This window comes from Leucoraja erinacea, chromosome 7 (assembly GCF_028641065.1).
Source record: "Leucoraja erinacea ecotype New England chromosome 7, Leri_hhj_1, whole genome shotgun sequence".
Classification (NCBI taxonomy): domain Eukaryota; kingdom Metazoa; phylum Chordata; class Chondrichthyes; order Rajiformes; family Rajidae; genus Leucoraja; species Leucoraja erinaceus.
Window position 1 is genome coordinate 22929339 of NC_073383.1, and position 20897 is coordinate 22950235.

The window sequence follows — 20897 nt, forward strand, 5'->3', positions numbered from 1 at the left end:
TGTATCCAGCTGGGAACAGGGGGAGGTGAGGGATAGTGACACGGGCGTTGGGCATTGGAGCGGAGCCTTAGCCCGAGATTCTTCCCCGTGGGTCTGGATTCAGGCTGCAACAACGTCCCCACTCACCCGGTCCGCTCCTGTCTCCGGGCCGGGGTTAAAACTCCATGGGGTATGGACAGAGCGGCTGATGGACACCGATCCCCCGGAGGTGAGGGTGGGAGGTGTGAGCGGTGCCTCAGGGGCCGTCTCTCTCTCTCTCTCTCTCTCTCTCTCTCTCTCCCTCTCTCCCTTTCCATGACATCGCGGTGTCCCAGACATTATCAGGTCAGGGGTAGAAACCCCGCCACGGGTACCATGTAATCCCGTGCTACCTACTCCATCGTCGGCGACTAAACAGACTTCCCCATCTGGTTTGCCAGGTGAGGGAAGGGGTTTTGGACCAAAAACAAGACCTGTCAAAGGGCTGATCGAGCTCCTTGAGAGCCAACGGCCATCCACACTTCAGTAGAAGTTGCGATGACTGTCATACATAGCATTGTACGGCCCGTGCCCATTGATGTTTTCAATGATGATGATGATGATGAAACATTATGGTGCCTTGAAATGGGGGGAGGATGTATAAACATTGCTGTAATTTTTACTTGGTGAAACCAAAATGTATAAAAATGGCCATTATTAAAATCTGACAATGTGCACTTTAACCACATGTGATTTTTTTCGAATACATATCTCAAATTGTAGAATACAGTGGCAAATAAATAAATGATGGGTCTTTGTCCCAAACATTATCGAGGACACTGTAATTGGCTTTTATGTATTCAATGGGTATTCAGTTACTCATGCCAACATTTAGGATGTGGACTGGGATGCCTTAGAATGTAATCAAGAGCAACATCAGGAATATACATAAGGTAAACATAGGGTCAGTCAAAGACCAGATGAGTGCAGTTGTGAAAGGATTCAATGATTGGAGAGATTTTGTTTTCCAGCTGTGATTGAGAATCTTGGAATAAAGGAAATAGGGCTTTAGATGCAACAGGTCTTCACCAACCATCAAGCACCAGTTTATGCGCATTCTGTTTTATTCTGCTTGCATTCTCTTCAACTCCCACCATGTTCTAATATCACCCACAGTATGGACAATTTACAGTGGTCATTTAACCAACCAACCTGCATATCTGTGGGATATGAGAGTGAACCTGAGCACCTGGATGAAGCACACAGTCTCACAATGTGCAAGTTTCACACAGACGGCACCTGAAGTTAGGATCATGCCCTATCCTATGTTGACCGTGTGTATCCATCATCTGGATATTGCTCTCGATTACATTCTATGGTGTCCCAGTCCACATCCTCATTGCTGGCATCAAGAACTGAATACCTATTGGATATATTGGAGTCAATAGACAATAGGTGCAGGAGTAGGCTATTCGGCCCTTCGTGCCAGCACCGCCATTCAATGTGATCATGGCTGATCATCCCCAATCAGTACCCCGTTCCTGCCTTCTCCCCATATCCCTTGACTCAGCTATCTTCAAGAGCCCTATCTAGCTCTCTCTTGAAAGTTTCCAGTCAACCGGCCTCTGAGGCAGAGAATTCCACAGACTCGCAACTATCTGTGAGAAAAAGTGTTTCCTCGTCTCCGTTCTAAATGGCTTCTTAAAGAATAAATTCTTAAACTGTGGCCCCTGGTTCTGGACTCCCCCAGCATCGGGAACATGTTTCCTGCCAATTACTTTCCTGTCCCCTCCATCTCCTCCGACTGATCTTGTGGACAGTCTTGGATTGTTTTCTCAGGAACGCCAGAAGTTGTGCTGGGACCTGATAGAAGTATCTAAAATTATGAGAGGCGTAGATAAGGTAGACAGTCAGAAGTTTGACTGAAAATTGGCTGATGAGCAAATGTGTGAGAATGAAGTTAGAAAAAAAGAATGAAGATTTGGCAGGAGGCCTATGCCTCTGGGCTACTGTATTTGCATATATGTTCCACATTCGCACTGTAACGAGGAGTGTCTGAGATATGATGAAGTTGAAATGTGCAAAGTCGTGTAAATTTGTGCCTGTCATCACTTGTGCATGATGCAACCTTAATTCTATCTCTGCCATGTGCCAACTATTGTTCACATTAAATTTTTACTTTTTGTATTTCTACTTCCTCTTTTCACTTCCCCTTCACACACTTCTCAGCATATTTTTGTTTCCATGCATGTACATGCTTTCATAATTGCACCATTTTTTTTTTTTTGCACTGCCCGAAGTGGATTCTGCCATGATCGCACCTATTGCCCTGTCTCCCTCTCTTGGCTCTCTCGTAGAGAGCATTTTCTACAGGCATAAAAGACTGGTAAATGATAGTGAAACGCAGTGGCGGACTGGCTAGGGTGTCAGCTTGCCCGATGGCAAGTGGGCCCCTGATGAAGTGATAGCAAGTGATGGCAAGTGGGCCCCTGTTAAATGATAGCATTGTAGTTGTGGGTGGGCCCCCTTTGTCTCCTGGCAACCAATGTTTTTAGACCCAGTCTGCCACTGGTGAAAGCTGCACATTTTCTCCTTTCTCTAAACAGAATTTATTCAAGACAGGTGATGTATTCACTTCTAAAGATTCTCAACCCCTTTCTATTTCCCTTCGCTTTATCATTGAGTTACATCCCTTCACTCTTCTTCTTATCGAGTCCACACACAAGATTAGAAGTTCTTCAGCCAGAGCTGAACACACTTCTCGGCATCTGCATACAACGGTGTCTGCCTTATCGCTTCTTGTGTGTGGTGGTGGGAAGATTGGTGGAAACTGTATTTCTTCTGATATTAGTTTTTATTTGCTAAAGCTCCTGGTAAGTGGCTTGACATTCTTGCCTTGTCAAAATTGCACTTTATCTGTTTTATTTATTCATGTGTGTATATATTTATACAATCGTATATGGACGCACGCACGGATCTGTTCTGTATTCATGCCTATTGTCCTATTTGGGACACATGACAATAAACTTTCTTGAATCTTGAATTGTCACATTTTGGTACATGTCTGAACATGACCTCAATTCATTACCTTTATACGAATGCAAATACACCAGGGCTTAAACCATTGTCTTAAGACAAACTTTTGATGTTTGTGTTCTGTACTCCTGTTCCTTCTGCCATCTATTTCATTCTTTGCTTTCTTTATTTCTAAATCAACATGTACAGTAAGCTGGTTTGACTTCTGCCCTTGATAATACTTGTCTCAGGCAGTTTTAGGCAAGAATCTGTCTAAGATGTGCACCGATGCCCTTGCAACCAAAGCCATCTGTCACGGCAACACAGCTTTGGTTATATTAGATGATTACCAGTTAGTTATTATTGGCAATATTCTACTGGTAGTAACTCAGCGGGCCAGGCAGCATCACTGGAGAGAAGGAATGGGTGTCTGCAGAAGGGTCTGGACCCAAAACATAATCCATTCCTTCTCTCCAGAGATGCTGCCTGTCCTGCTGAGTTGCTCCAGCTTTTTGTGTCTACAGTTTAAACCAGCATCTGCAGTTGCTTCCTACACATTTCTACTGGTAGTTCCCTGCTAACTCCTACTCTTGGTCACTTGTTCTTAACCTGACAATTTTAGTTGACTCGCTTTACTGTTGTGGCCGCACTCTTGAAGGAGCGCTGTGATGGTGCTTGAGCTCATTCTACCTCTCACATTCTCTTGCATGTCTCTCCTACTTGTTCCTTTTGTGTGTGTGTGTGTGTGTGCGCGCGCTCATGGCTAGTTTTGTGTTCATGATTTATCACTTTTACACATTTATCTTCTCTCTGGATTAATCATGATCTGCCTACCTCTTGCGTACATGTGCTTTTGGTCATGTTCTCTTTCATGAGGAAGGACATTATTGCCATAGAGGGAGTGCAGAGACAGTTCACCAGACTAATTCCTGGGATGTCAGGACTGTCTTATGAAGAAAGACTGGATAGACTTGGTTTATACTCTCTAGAATTTAGGAGATTGAGAGGGGATCTTATAGAAACTTACAAAATTCTTAAGGGGTTGGACAGGCTAGATGCAGGAAGATTGTTCCCGATGTTAGGGAAGTCCAGGACAAGGGGTCACAGCTTAAGGATAAGGGGGAAATCCTTTAAAACCGAGATGAGAAGAACTTTTTTTTCACACAGAGAATGGTGAATCTCTGGAACTCTCTGCCACAGAGGGTAGTCGAGGCCAGTTCATTGGCTATATTTAAGAGGGAGTTAGATGTGGCCCTTGTGGCTAAGGGGATCAGGGGGTATGGAGAGAAGGCAGGTACGGGATACTGAGTTGGATGATCAGTCATGATCATATTGAATGGCGGTGCAGGCTCGAAGGGCTGAATGGCCTACTCCTGCACCTAATTTCTATGTTTCTATTTGTTGAATATTTTCCTCTTTTGTGGGCTTTCTCTAGCCTTCCAAGCAGATTATACATCTTTTTCTCCTGCCTTGTCCCAATTTTCATGTTATTTGCATTTCAGTGTGATACCATCTTGATTGATATCACAATCATCATCTGCTCTCTATTTTCATCTTCCTGTATTGTTTTTTTCTATCCAATATCTGTTTTCAATACTCGCTCTCCCATTTACTTCCTGTTTTTGTGTGCATTCATTTCCTTTCCCTTTGCTTATGCTCTTCACATTTGAGAGTAGATAAACTTTTACATTTTCACTCTCCATCTTTGAGTTCAATCACCTTCCTGCTCTGGTTCTTCTCTCCTTGTGTGCTGGAATTTTTCGCTTGCCTAAATGCCTGTACATTGGTGTGGTCCTCATGCCATTTCATGGTATGAGGACCACACCATGGTGCATCTTTTCTGTCTCTAAAGGAACTAATTTCCTTTAGGCAAAAATGCACCGGAACTTTATTTTTCTTTCAATAACACTTGTTTTGCATCTATACTTTTTCCTATTTGCCTTTAAATTTATTGTGTCGTGTTTTACACGATTTAGCCCTTGCATAATATACTCTGTTAGAAATTTTTATTATTCGCCAAATTGTTATTTTTGGCTGGGAAATCGTTGATAAAAGCACTGAATAGTTACATTGGAAATGGAGAGCAATATTATTGGTACATTGGAGGAAGTTCCTTTGCCTTCCTCCTATTCCCAACTAAGCAAGAAATATTTGGTTTGAGTACGTATGTGCTTTAATTTCCTTATTATAATTATTTATTCTTTTTTTAGTTTAAAGCTATGGGTGAATTTTAATTGACCATTTTCGTATTCTTCTGGGATTAAAAAATGCAGCAAACGCACATTTTTGTTCTTCCAATGCCACATCTATTGCAGCCTACATTCATTATCTGGTGGCCTGCGAGTCATTTTTCACAGGATCTCATCGCAGTAGAACTTTCTACCTTCCTATAAAGATTATAAAGTGATCATGCTCATCACAAACACAAGAAATATGCTACCTACTAACGAAGGAAAAGATTCTTGCAATATCTAAAAACACGCCATTCATTTGTAATGGAATAATTCATGTTACTCAAGCCTCTTGATGTTCTTATACTTTTCCATCTTTTGTTTTATTCTCGTAACATTTACTCTGTGTACGGTCTATGATTTTAATGTCCCTTCTAAGCTGCAAAGTATCATTTCCTTCAAATTTGTGAATATCCTTTTTTTGGCTCCATCAATTGTATCTTACCCATTTCCTTGTATCTGTCCATTAATTGATATCTAGGATCTGATGACTGACTTAGTTGAACATTTATGTTTCTGTCATTCTGCATAGTTTATGATTAAGTAAACACAGCTAATTCTGCTATGAAGTGTTTCCATGATAGGAATTGGATATAATGCAAGTGATGAAAAAGTGTGGAACAATTTTCATCATGTATGGCAAATTGTTTACTAAGCGTTTTTTGTTTTTTTTGGGGGGGGGGGGGGGGGGGGCTAGAGAACCACTAAGTTACTTTGACATGCAGAAACAAAGGTGGCTTGGATTTAAGCAGTTTGGGGGAAAACTTATTTCCATGTAATCTCCCCATAGTAATCGGACACCATTATCTCTTAAGAATTCTACTGCTACTTTAACTGTGGGCAGCCATTGAAATTGATAAGCAATCACTTCAATTGACACTTGTGCAATTATATTGTATTACACTATGTAATGCTATATTAAGCTATGTAACATACAACCTTTTGTAATTTTTGCTTGGAGTAGCAAGCATAAACTTATTACTATTAAAAATATATAAATATTTTCAAATCCTGCAGGTAAAATAACTTCTGCAAGTCTGAAACTGTGAGCCTCTTTCCTATATTGACACAATTGTCTTTATAATAATGTGATTTATTTAACACATTTGGGAACACAACTGTCATGTTATAATAGCACTACCTGTTAATTGCACTTAACAATTCATAGAAATTCACTGATAACATTTTGTGATAAATTTATATTCAATTGCTCAAATGTATGGTGAGTGATGATGTACTGTTTCACTTATACTATTTGTTTTTAAAAATCATAGGTTGGTACTTCCTCTAATTAGTCGTGAAATGGTGGAATTGTTGGACAACGGTAGCACTGAGGCTAACTACACCAGTCTCTCAAACTTTGCATTTCTATATGGAGTTTTCCCAACAGCTCCAAGTGTAGCCATTTATGCAAGTCAGTACAATATGGAAATTGAAATTGTAAGTGTGTAGATAACTTATCTCGTTGGTTTTAATCTACAGGATGCAATAAGTTTTAAATATCACTAATATTTTAAGCATGTATTTAGGAAATTGTAATCTTAGTTACACTACTAAGCATCATTGACATACAGATACCAAGCCTCTAAAGTTTAATAAAACTATTGCTGTGTAAGCTTTCTGAGCAAAAAAAAACAATCTGCCTCCTGCAGACCTATAATGAACAACAAATCTTTTGATAAGAGACATGAAGGCTTGAGAGAGTGCAAAATTTATAAATAATTTATCCATCGAAGGTATATGCAGAGTTCAAACAGCTGAATATTCAAGAAGGCTTTCACTTAATTTTGACCCTCTTTTCACCTAAGAAATGATATTTGATGTATTTTACAAGGAGAATCCTTGTGTATCAAGGAATGGCTCCATTAATTTGATTTTTTTTAATGGGTGATGGTAGAAGAAATAATATCCAAATTTTATTTGTTTTCTTCCTTATTTGGTTTAATTTTGGATTGACCTCAGTACCAAGTTCAAACATGGAATCCAATATGTGAATCAATAGCTTCTGCAGCTTTGAGTAGATTACTCCCATATTTTGTGCCAATTCATAGATATTGATATGAATGTAATGACTGAAATTGTTGGGTGTCCATAGATGTGGAATTGCCTTGTTTAATGTTAACAGTTAAATATGTGCTGCTATTATGAAAATGGAGCATAATCTGTTTAAAGGTTACTTTCTCTCTATTGAGTTTCCTCTTTCCCTTCTGCACCAGTCTTAAACAAAGTTTGGATACCATGTCTTTAAAATTATCAACCAAAGTAAGAGGCAAGAACCCACTGTGCCTGACTAATGAGCCAAAGATGAGCAAAGTCATCAATGAGTGATTAAGGGATATGCACTGATGTTACAAACATTGTGAAGGTTGGAGAGGAAGAAAATACTGGGTAAATTTATAGTCATCGAGAAATACAGTGTGGAAACAGGCCCAACTTGCCCACAATGGCCAACAAGTCCCTATACAAGTCCCACCTGCCGGTGTTTTGTCCATAATTTAATGTTTTTCTGAGTGTTGAAAACTTTAAAAATTCTCGTGAGCACATGTGAATCCAATCGGCTTTTATTTCATCAAAGTTGAAAAACAAGCAAACCACATGGACAGTATGATGGTGTTGATTGCCTTGTTCCTGAAGGAATTAGAATCACCATGGAGTCTGAGTTATTCATTGAAAAAAAAACATATGACTAGTTTATTTTTCTAGACAATTTCAATATCCCTGCAATCATATTTAACTTTCAATTCTTCTCTTCGATTTAAGTTCAACATTAAAACAAAGTGCTGGAGGAACTCAGCAGGTCTGGCAACGTCTGGGGAGGGAATGGAATGGAATGGTGACGTTTTGGGTCGGAATCCTTCTTCAGTCTGTTTCCCAAGCCAAAACATCACCTGATTATTCCACTGACGGATGCTGTCAGACATGCTGATTTCATCCAGCACTTTGTGTTTCGATCAAGATTCCAGCACTGTACATTTTTTTGTGCCTCTGGCAGTATCTGCTTGTTAATACTCCTTCAAAGTGCTGGTTCAGTTTGATGAGCAAATAAACACAAGATATGCTATTTAATATCATTTCACTTGGCCAAGGCAATTCTTTATTTCCACCAGAATATAAAATCATCTTGCAAAAGTCATCAGTAAACCAACTAAGTCCCATCCTTTGTGAGCTGTGCACTCCCCCGTTTATTAATAATATGGAGATGAAGAAAACATTTGTGGGTGGATTTATTGGAGTCATGTAGCACAGAAACAGTCCCTTCAACCCACCATGTGTAGAAAGGAACTGCAGATGCTGGTTTACATTGAAGATTGACACAAAATGCTGGAGTAACTCAGTGGGTCAGGCAGGATCTCCGGGGAAAAGGAAAAGGACCTGAACCTTTTCATATATCTAGTATCCCTCTCCCCTGTCTCTCAGTCTGAAAAAGGATCTCGACCCAAGACGTCACCCATTACTTTTCCCCAGAGATGTTGCCTGACCCACTGAGTTACTCTAGCATTTTGTGTTTCCCTTCAACCCACTATGTCCATGCAAGCCATCAAGTACCTATCTGTACATATTTCATGTGCAATCATTAAAGCTGCAGCCTTCTGTGCTGCCTAAATAAATGCTGTGAGAATGTCTACCTCCACCAATCCTCAGTGTGGAAAAATATCCTACTCAAAACTCCTTCCCCTGAAGACCATTCCCACTGGTTATAAGTATCTTTGTTAAATGAAAAAAACTCACCTTTAACCCTATCTGAGCCTCTCATAAATGTGTATACCACTATCAGGTTTCCTTCAGCCTTCCTGAAACAAACCCAAATTATCCAATCTCTCTTCATAACTGAAGTGCTCCATTCCAGTCAACATCGTGATGAATCTCCTCTGTGCCTTCTTGTGTGCAGCCGTGCTCTTCCTGCATTATGGCGAACGGAACTGCTCACATTACTCCAGTTACAGTTTAATTAATGTTTCATACAGTTAAACATACAACTTGCCTGCACTTAATTTTACATGTGCCAGCTAATGAATTCAAGTATTCCATTTTGATCACCTGTCTCCCTGTCCTGTCACCTCCGTGGATTTTTGGATGTCACAAACATCCCTAGGTTAAGGTCTGAAGAAGGGCTCCGACCCAAAATGTCACCTATTCCTTTTCTCCAGAGATGCTGCCTGATCTGCTGAGTTACTCCAGCACTTAGTGTCTCTCGTTGGTATAAACCAGTATCTGCAATTCCTTCCTACACGACAACATCCCAATGTCCTCCATGCTGTGTGGGGTCCTACCTTTCATTGTGAATATCCTAGCTTTATTACTCCTCGCAGAATGCATCACCTCACATTTTTAAAACCAAATTCTATCAAGCTTCCAATCACAAAAAATAATCTTCAATTATTATCCTCTGCTTCCTGTAACTAAGCCAATCTCTGATCCAATTTGGACACAGAAAAGACTGCAGATCCTGGAATCTGAAACAAAAAAAAACTAACTACTGGTGATCCCTTCACAGATACTGCCTGATCCGTCATGTTTTTCCAATAGTTTGTTTTACCTGCTGCTAATCCAACTTGGCCACCTTGCCTGGATCTTATGGGGCAGTCTCTTCTGCAGAACGTTTGTCAAAGGCCTGGGTGCAGTCCATATATCAAACCCTTAACAACCAAGTTAGTTACCTCTTCCAAAAACAATCAAATCTAATCTGTCCAACAGACTCTCCCCTTAAAAAAATTATGCAAACTATCATTGATATATGGATTTCTTTCTGAAGAATTCTCAGCCTGTTTTGGGCTCGGGAGTGATCCAAGCTTAATACCTGATCTGCCGGATAAGTTACATACTGTTAATAAAACTTAATGCTCTTGTTGATTTCCCTCTCCTGCCTTACCAGAAGAACATTCTTAAACACTCAAATATTTAACTGGAAGTACCAGCTTTGTGTAAATGTGCAGTGAAGAAAGCCTTATTTATCTAATCATGACAATGAAATAGTAGGTAATTTTTGCTTTTATTTTTATCCTCTACAAATAAACAGCATTTATTTTTGCAGGTATCTCCAGGGATGGTGATAAATACATTTGTTTCTGCTCCCATCATGTATGTGTCTGCGTGGCTTTTGACTGTTCCATCCATGGATGCAGAGGTTTTGCAGTCTGCAATTCAGGATGTCAGCTTTGATCTAAGCATTGTCACCCTGTTTTTTCTGGTTGGTAACATTAAAGATACTTTTGAAACACTGTATCCCCCATGACTTTCTGCCATTGCTAATGAAATGTTGGGACTTTTTGATATATTTTTCAAAGTTGAACAAACCATGCTTGTTCATGAGGATCATGGTTTGTATATATTTTGAGATGCAAGATGACATGCAATTTAAATTGATGCTAGATATTTATTACTGATATTTCAATAATTCACTCAATAATGTCCTTTTCAATTAATGCTCCACCATCACTGGATTACTGTAAAAATCTACTGCTTAGCCACATCAATCTGCAAAATTCCCCATGATGTACAAAATCCACAATTTCCACTAACTCTAGCAAAATCCCATGTCTGTTATTTGCCAAACATGTGCCTCCGATTGCCAAGCATTTAATACCCATTGCTAATTAATACGTTGCATAGTAATTTTGTATAATTTCACATCTTTCAAAATACTAAAATAAACAGGAATTAAATATATCCATTGCTTAAAAGGGCAGATTTGTGTTTCATTCTTTAAGCACCAGTAAAATTGTCAGAAGTCAATTTAATAAATGACCATAACCTATATATTTGTTGCATACAAGAGATAATTCTGTAAAACATTGAGTAATGATGCAAAAAATACATCCGCATGCATACTCCACTGCAATTTAGTATCATAGTCTTGTGTCCAGATTAAAATAAAGATGTTCTATGTAGTTTATTTGCCATGCTCTAATTTTACTCTCCTGATATCATACCCATGCCTTAATAGTCATGTCATTAGCAGGAGCCTACAATTAGCATGTCCAGTTGATGCTGGTTGTTTCTGCCACAAACGCTGCTCTCGAAATATGTAGTACAGTCCTTTAAAATAGATGCTGCATTGCCTCTCCACACCAATGTCTAATTTCTCCCATTTCTTCTGGACAGATTATTTGATCCGGTACTCCACAAATATGCAATCTTTAATTCTTTGTGCTATTTCATCTTTTCTGCATATATAATAGCAAATCTATCTCCATTACATTGATGACTACACTGGTGCTATCTACATCAACTTCACTACCAATTTTCATCCTGCACTCAAATTTACTTGGACCATCTTCAACACCTCCCTCCCCTTTCTTGATCTCACAGTCTCCATCACAGGAAATAGACTGACTGACTGTGTATTAAAAACCCACTGACTCCCACAACTATCTCAACTACACTTCTTCCCACCTTGCTTCCTGCAAAGACTATCCCCTACTCCCAATTCCTCCGTCTACGTCGCATCTGCGCCCAAGATGAGGTGTTCCATACTCGGATATCCGAGATGTCCTCATTCTTTTAGGGAAAGGGAGTTCCCCTCTCCCATCATAGATGAGGCGTTCCCTCGTGTCTCTTCGGTACCCTGTAGTTCTGCCCTTGCTCCCACTCCCTCTAGTGTCAACAGAGACAGAGTCCCCCTAGTCCTTACCCTCCATCCCATCAGCTGTCGCATACAACATATTCCTACAAAATTTCTGCCACCTCCAATGGGATCCCACCACTAGCCACATTTTCCCATCTCCACCCCTTTCGCCGTTCCGCAGAGACTGTTACCTTCATAACTCCCTGGTTAACTCATCCCTACCCACCCAAATCACCCCCTCCCCAGGTACCTTCCCCTGCAACCACAGAAGATGCGACACCTGTCCTCCCTCGACAGTCCTTTCAGGTTAGGCAGAGGTTTACTTGCACCTCCACCAACTTCATCTACTGTATCCGTAGTTCAATTTGTGGACTTGTACATTGACGAGACCAAACGCAGACTGGGCAATTGTTTCACGGAACACCTTCGCTCGGCCCACCTGAACCTACCTGATCTCCTGATTGCTGGACATTTTAATTCTCCTTCCCATTCCTACACAGACCTTTCTATCATAGGTCTTCTCCTCCATTGTCAGAGTGAGGCTAAACGCAAATTGGAGGAACGCCATCTCATATTTCGCTTGGGCAGCTTACAGCCCAGTGGTATATATTGATTTCTTCATCCTTCTCTTCCTCCTCTTCCTTCCTCTTCCTTCCCTTCCTTCCTCTCTCTTCCTCTCTCTCCTCTCTCTCTCTCTCCCTCCCTCTCTCTCTCTCTCTCTCTCTCTCTCCCTCTCTCTCCCCTCTCTCTCTCTCTCTCTCTCCCTCTCTCCCTCTCTCTCTCCTCCCCTCTCTCTCTCCCCCTCTCCCCTCCCTTGCTCCCTCCCTCTCTCCCCTCTCTCCCCTCTCTCTCCCCCCTCTCTCCTCTCTCCCTCTCCCTCTCCCTCTCTCCTCTCTCTCCCCTCTCTCCTGCCTCTCTCCCTCTCCCCCCTCTCCCCCCCCCTCCCCCCTCTCTCTCTCCCCCCCTCCCCCCTCCCCCCCCCTCCTCCCTCTCCCCCCCTCCCCCCCTCTCTCTCTCTCCCTCGCCTCTCCTTCCCTCTCTCCCTCTCTCCCCTCTCCTCCCTCTCTCCCCTCTCTCCCTCTCTCCTCTCTTCCCCCCCCAACCCAAGTTGCACCAGCTTCTCATTTTCACTCTACAAACAGCTAACAATGGCCCGTTTCCTTTATCATCGTTACTTTTTTGCATATCTTTCATTCATTGTTCTTTATCTCTACAATTCACCGTCTATATCTCTCATTTTCCTTATCCCTAACCAGTTTGAAGAAGGATCTTGACCCGAAACGTCACCCATTCCTTCTCTCCGGAGAAGCTGCCTGTCCCGCTGAGTTACTCCAGATTTTTGTGTCTATTTTCAGTTTAAACCAGCATCTGAAGTTCCTTCTTACACATAGCAAATTACAGTACTGATGTACTAAATATTATTTTCCAGTAGTGTCTACTTGAAATCAAGACATTTCAAAGTGCAGATATTATTTTTAAATGTTGAGCATATATTCTCATAGTAGTTAGCTCATTTTGACCATTACGCTTGACTGAACAAGCAGCACATCCATGTTGGTGTGTTAGCTTGTATGGTGTTAAAGCACAATTGCAATGGAATATTCAAATTCACATTTATTGTCACATGCACCAATTAAGGTACCGTGATATTTGAGTTACCATGCAGCCATACAATTAAAAGAACACATCATAATTGAAAGAATGATAGAATTTAACATAAACTTAACATAACATAAACAAGTCAATAAAGTTCAGTCAGTCGTCCTCCTTTTGATTTCGCTCACTTCAGGTAGCCCCGGCATTATTCTCCAAATGGTTCCATCTGGTAAGCTACCCACACTCTGTATTCCTTTGCCTGCAGCACCTCTGAAACAAAAACAGAGTGACATCAGCCTGAAACTCTTCCTCTGAGTAGCTAGGCCACAACCTTGGATAAATGAGCTGCCAAAACTGTAGGAAAGTTTCATGTAACTATATGATGTCTCTGATGGTTGAGCCATACAGTATGGAAACAAGCTCTTCATCCCAACATGTCCATGCCGGCCAAGATGCCCCATCTAAGCTGGGTCCACTTGCCTGCATTTGGTTCCTATCCTTCTAAACCTTTCCTATCCAAGACGTTCAGAAACATAAAAAAATTCTCAATTCCCCTACTCTGGGCAAGAGACTCTGTTGTTACTGTACTTACCTCGAACACCTCCGCTCAGTCCGCAATAACCTACCTGAACTCCTGGTGGCTCAGCACTTCAACTCCCCCTCCCATTCCCAATCCGACCTCTCTGTCCTGTGTCTCCTCCATTGCCAGAGTGAGCAACACCGGAAATTGGAGGAACAGCACCTCGTATTCCGCCTGGGTTGCTTGCGTCCGGATGGCATGAACATTGAATTCTCCCAGTTTTGCTAGCCCTTGCTGTCTCCTCCCCTTCCTTAACCCTCGAGCTGTCTCCTCCCATCCCCCCGCCCTCGGGCTCCTCCTCCTCCCTTTTTCCTTCCTTCTCCCCCACACCCCCCATCAGTCTGAAGAAGGGTTTCGGCCCGAAACGTCGCCTATTTCCTTCGCTCCATAGATGCTGCTGCACCCGCTGAGTTTCTCCAGCATTTTTGTGTACCTTCGATCTTCCAGCATCTGCAGTTCCTTCTTGAAAACTTTATATGGCAGCTCATTCCATACACTCTCAATTCTCTGTGTAATATAGTTGCCGCTGAGCTTCCTTTTAAATCTTTCATTCTCATTTTAAACCGATGCTCTCTAGTTTTTGATTCCGCCATCCCAAGAAAAAGGACTGTGCATTCACCCTACCTATTCCCCTCATTATGTTATACACCTCTATGATCATCCCTCAACCTCCCGCATTCGAAAGAATAAGCCCCTAGCCTGCCCAACCTCTCCCACTTTAAGACCACTTAAAGATAATCACTTTAGTTTCTGAGGGGCCCTACTATCTCCTCATCCTTTTCCCCTAATATAGTTAATCTGAGTTAGAGTTAACTCGTGTTCCAGTTTGCCTTCTAGATTTACTTTTTAAGTCTGTTCCTCCTTCCCCTAGTTAATTCTTCCAGTTAATCCCAGTTGCCTGTACATCACCCACACCTCTTTCTTTTCCCGAGCAGCCTCAATTTCTCTCATCATCAAAGGATCCTTATTCTTACCTGTCTTGCCTGTCAATCTAACATGAGCATTTACTGACATTTTAACAATATACAAATTATTATTTTTTTCCATTTATTGCAGTTAAGGATTGCTGTTAATCCTAGTTAAAATTATCTTTTTTTTCCAAATTGTCAATTTAAATTTTCTATGATTTTTTTTTTCCAAGTAATTTAATTTTGGGTTGTACTGACATGCTACATTCACATTGGGTTGTACTGTCATGCTATATTCACACTGTGATGCTCTTCAATTTGAATAATTAGCATAATGCTTCTTATACTGTCAAGAGCTCAAGTTGCACAATAAGCTCTACAATAGAAAAATACACTCTGCAATATATTCTATAATGTTTGTTTTTGATACCTGATTATCCTACTTACAAGAGCAAACCCCATGGAGACCTACTGTAACGTAGTTACTATCAATGAAGCCAGCGATATATTTTACATCCAAAATTGTTACCATTGATTTATTTGTTACAAGTGTAAAGAATATGCCATAAATGTAATTGTTTTAGTTAGATGTATAAAATTCAAATCATAAAAAATCACAACCAAACATTTAAGGCAGTCTAGTGATTATAGACACAAAAAGCTGGAGTAACTTAGCGGGTCAGGCCGCATCTCTGGAGAAAAGGAATTGGTGATGTTTTGGGTCTCGACCCTTCTTCAGACTGATATTATAGATACTGCTTTTTTTTTTAAAAAGCTGATTAAAAACAAGAAAATTATTGATTTTGACATGGCAGGACTAATGGAAGTTGAAATTCTATAATGGCATAGCTACAGAATTGGAATTCAGTGAACATTCCGGAATTTAAAAGCTTAGAAACAGCAAATTTTATTAATAGTGATCACAAAACTACTGGATTTTTATTAAACACCCATCCTTCTTCAGTGTAGGAAATCTGTTCTTAACTAGTCTGGTCTAAACACTGCTCTAACAAGGTTAATGAAGACACAAGGGACTGTAAATGGGGGGGATCTGGAACAAAGAAAGGAGAGTTGCAGGAGCCACTGCTCATGACCCACACCACTCCCCTTTCCTCTCTCCTCCCACTGATGTACCTATCTGCCACCATCCCTCCTAATTTGGTTCACCTTTTCCTATCAGATTCAAGAATCTGCACCCTTTTGTTCTCCAGTACAAGCACGATAAAGCAGAATATCCCCAGGTTTACCAGCAGCAACACTGAGAGATGCAAATATTTGCCCATTAATTAAAATTGCAATGATTCTGTTGTTTCTCTGATACTCTTTATAACAATTGAGATAGTCACTTTGTCCATTTTAATTTGAAACCGTTTATGCATGCACAGTTTTGTTCTTTCTGTAGATCTGGACAGTAGCTGTCATGCTATTGAATAAGAGATTTAAACAGCTGCCTCATTTATATACTCTCAACTTGCTAATTGCACAGGTAAGGATATTTAATGGTACATTATTGTGATTGCTTTGTGACTGCTTTTACTTAGAAGTAATTGGGCTGATGGGTATAAATTCTTCCTGCCAATATTGCAAACTTGAATCAAAATAAATTGGATCAATAATGAAATGTTTCTTTATAACACAAAGTATATTCTGTTATGGCTGAAATCTTGAGGAAAGTAATTGACCTGAAATATTAACTCTGTTCCTTTTTTCACAGATGCTCCCCGACTTGCCAAATCTTTCTAGCATTTTCTATTTTGGTTTTGGCAACTGCAGTTTTTTTAAATTGCTATTTTATTGAGTTTTCTCTTTAAAATAGCAATCTTTCATCGGCTTGGATGCGTAACTGAATATAGTTCAACATTCTGATGCATCTGTGTTAAGAATAATGCTAAAACACCTAAGCTTCATTCTTGTACAAAAAACAAATGACTGGAGGAACTCTGTGGGTCAGGCAGCATCTGTGAAGAAGTGGACGACAATGTTTACAATTGGAGCCCTTTTGCAAGACCATCGTCCATATGTGCATTTTCCTCCTATGATGTTGCCTGACCCGTTGAATTCCTCCAGTATTGATTGTTTTGATCAAGATTCCAGCATCAGACTCTTGTGTCTTTATCAAACATCATTCTTTCTAATTTATTGCGGAGTTCCTTGGTGCATTAGAGAGTCAGAGAGAGATACAGCATAGAAACAGGCATTTCTGTCCAACAAGTCCACATCGACCTTTGACCACCCATCTACACTCATCTAATAATTATGCAATTTTTATGTATTTTCCCCACATTCTGATGAACTGCCAGGTTCTACACTCGTCCATCTACCTGGCAGATATTTTTAATTCAAAATGAACAAGTATCTTTATGGTTCTTGAGAGAGAGTATCTTGAGAGAGGCATGAGAGGAGATTTCTGGGGCCTTGACAGAAATTCTTTCTATCCTATCCAGTCACAGACCAGATCTGAAAGGACTGGAGCATAGCAGACAGTAAATTCTAGATTACAACTTTGTTCTCAACCTCTCCATATCTTTCAGTCTTTATTCCCTATCTATCCATCCTGTCCATGCTTCCTAGATGTCAGATTTTATGTACATTGATTAGATCTCTATTCAATCTCTCTGTTCCAAAGGAATCAACACATCTTAGCGAATCTTTCCGCATAATTAAACTGCTCTATCCTTGTTATTCTTTCCTGAGCCCTTCCGCATGCCATTACAACTTTCCTGTGATGTGATGTCTAGATCGGCATGCAGTAAGTATGGCCTGATCAGTATGTCATCCCTGCTCTATATTCTGTGCTTTGAGGCATCAACATTTTTGTCCAAATTATCCATATCATGAACAGAAATAACAGCACTGATCTTTGCGAACATCACGGGTCTTCCAGTCGGAGAAACACCGCATCACACCGACCCTCTGTCTTCTGTGGATAAGTCAATTTTGAATCCAATCCACCAGGTCACCTTGGATCCATGTATCTTAATCTTCAGGATTAGCCTACCTGAGGGAATTTGTTAAATGTCTTACCAGAGTCCATGTACACAACATCTGCTGCCCTGCCCTCATCAATCATCTTCCTCAAGAACCTAACTAAGTCATTACCTACCTCGCGTAAGGCCATGTTGACTGTCCCTAATTAGCCTACGCTTTCCCAAAGGTAAGTAAATCCTATTCCGAAGCACCCTCCCCAGTAGCATCCCTAGTACTGATACGAGGCTCACTGGCCTATAATTTCCTGGATTATCCCTCTTGCTTTTGTTAAACAAAGGAATAACATTGGCTACGCTCCAGTCCTTTCAGATCTGGTCTGTGACTGGTAGGATACAAAAATTCTCAGTCAAGGCCCCAGAAATCTCCTCTCATGCCTCTCTCAATAATCCTTTTTTCCGTTCCTTGCTTGTCCTCCCAAAATGCAATATTTCACAAATTAAATTCAATTTCTCACTTTTCATCTTTTCATTGATATTTTGCTGGTCTGGAGATTTCATCCTGAACATCCACTACATAGGTGGATTTTATATTACTTGACTGTCTCGTAATCATGTCTCCTACTTTTAAATCTAAGTCATTTACCTATGTAATTTAAAAAATGAAGCTTCCAGCTCTGAACCTTGTGGAACCCTATTGCGCACTATCTTTGGAGTTGTTTAAGCATCTGCTCACCTTTGCTTCCTGCAAGTCAGCCAATTTTGGATCCAATCTCCCACCTTTACATCTCTAATTAATCTGCCACATGGGACTTGATCAAATGCATGCTAATGTTCACGTAGGTCACATAAACCTCAAAGCTGTCTTATCACCACTTTCTTTTTAGACAGAACCTTCTTTAAAGGTATCACAGTGGTTATATTACTGGATAGGTAAATTCAGACATTTGGTGATATGAGTTTAAATACCACCGTGGCAATTTATAAATTGAGTTCAGCCAAATAAATAAATCTGGGATAAAAAGGTAGTATCAATAATAGTTTTTCTGGAAATTCTTGGATTGTTCTTCAAGCACGACTAGTTCATAAATGTCTACTGAGGAAACTAAACATGCACTTCTTACTTGGAGACACAGGGAACTGCAGATGCTGGAATCTTGAGCAAAATGCAAAGTGCTGGAGTAACTCAGTGGATCTGGCAGCATCTGTAGAGGGAATGTACAGATGACGTTTCGGTCGGGACCCTTCTTACCTAGATTGGCTTTTATATGATTCCAGACTTGCCCTTAACTCAACTGCTCTGCTGAATGGCCTAGGAAGTGTAAAAGGAAGTTCCCCTGCAGCATCCCAATAAGTGGGCGGTAAATACAGGCCTCCCAGTAATAGTCGTGTGCTATGATTGCATTTACAAAAAAGGTATAAGTTCTGATGTTCAGCAGGACCCAGAGAATGAAGGAAATCCAAAGCACAAAACAAACTGCTGAAGGAACTTAGTGGGTCAGCAGCATCTATGATGAGAAATAACCAATTGATGTGTCGAGATGTCACCCCAACTGAAGGGTCCCGACCCGAAACATCAATTATGTATTACCCTCCACAGATGCTACCTGACCTGCTGAGTTCTTCCAACACTTTGTGTTTAGCTCAAGATTCCAGTATCTGCAGTTTCTTTTGCCTGCAGTGAAGGCAATTAATTTGACTGTAGAAGAAAATTGAAAAGTCTGATTCTTTTGCTTACATAGTGAATATTGTATACACTGTCAATAGAAAATATATTTACATTGTTACTTTTAAAATTGTTTTCCAGTGTATGATCTGTATAGGAATGATCGTGTGGTATGTTATCATCAAACAAAATAGTCTTCTTGGTCAAGTTCTGGGATTCATTGTGCTGTATAGTTCATTGTATAGTGCATATGTATGGACAGGTAAGGTGCCTAGAATGTAGACCATTTTAAAAATGAGCAGAAAATTATGGAAAAACTCTTGTCAGCATCTGCAATAAGAGAAATATTAAAGTTGTGGGTCTGCAGTTCTGATGAAGGGTCACAGCCTTGAAGAGATGACCCTTTTTCCCCAGATGCTACTTGACTAATGATTTTCCAACATTTTCTGTTTTTGTTTTAAAATCCACCATTTACAGTTTATTTTTGATTTACCCAAACACTTAACAGCTGTGTTGACATTTTCATTTGGCATTCCTCAATCCTAAAATATAATTTATGTGATTATTTGGCCATTTTTGATATGTCGTTTATCTTGCTTTCTTGATTGTGTTCCTACTGCATAACTTTACTGGCTACTGCCCTTTCTCTCTTGATGCATTTGCATCATCCTTTCCTGATCTCTAACTTCCTTGCCTCACTGTTTCTTTGACATGTTTTGTTTTAATTCCATCAAATACCCTTCCCCTTTTCCTGCACCAATTGAGGTCCAGACATGTGGCCCTGTATGGTGGTGCTTTCTCCTGTAAACTTTCAGATTGCTAACATCATAAAAATTCTAAATGCTTGCAGATAAATTGATCAATTATTTGATTTTTAAGAACAGGAGAATCAATTTGATCTGCTGTTACAATAATTAAAGTTCTGATAAATATATGAATGGTAATTGCAATGCACGAACTGACTTCTTGTAAATTACTTTATCAGGTTTGATAGCACTATCGTTATTTCTGTTGGAGAAAAATATTTCTGAGCACAAAGGGTTCTTCATTGTTGCTGGATGGGGGTAAGAGAACTTTTATTTTGAATCTTTGCCCTGATGCCGAGATACTTTGCAGATATTATGGCTGCAAAAAATTACATTTGGGTGGCAATTTTTTTAAATCATCAACAAATGGGAGAGTGAAGACACAAGGAACTGCAAATGCTGGTTTACAAAATCAAAAACACAAAGTGCTGGAGTTACTCAATCAGGCAACATCTACGGAAAACTTGGATAGGTGATGTTTCGGGTCGGGTCTGAAGAAGGATCCCAATCTGAAATGTCACCTATCCATGTTCTCCAGAGGTACTGCTGAGTTATTCCAGCACTGTGTCTTTTAGAGGGAAGTGATATCTCTTTACTTGCTTTCTAATATAAATGATTCAGATGTCCTTGAATGGGCTTGCTGTCTGC

The 20897-nt window shown here is 40.3% G+C and overlaps 1 protein-coding gene across 5 annotated transcripts in view; it reads left to right on the forward strand.

The window, feature by feature from the left end:
- gpr155a (G protein-coupled receptor 155a) overlaps positions 1–20897 on the forward strand; it is a 66628-nt gene that overhangs the window by 21260 nt on the left and 24471 nt on the right. For all 5 annotated transcript variants that reach the window (XM_055637950.1, XM_055637951.1, XM_055637952.1 and 2 more), the window contains 5 exons: positions 6479–6644; positions 10237–10392; positions 16256–16339; positions 19585–19705; positions 20429–20507. In XM_055637950.1, coding sequence (XP_055493925.1) covers positions 6479–6644; positions 10237–10392; positions 16256–16339; positions 19585–19705; positions 20429–20507 — 606 coding nt within the window. The remainder of the gene's footprint in view (positions 1–6478; positions 6645–10236; positions 10393–16255; positions 16340–19584; positions 19706–20428; positions 20508–20897) is intronic.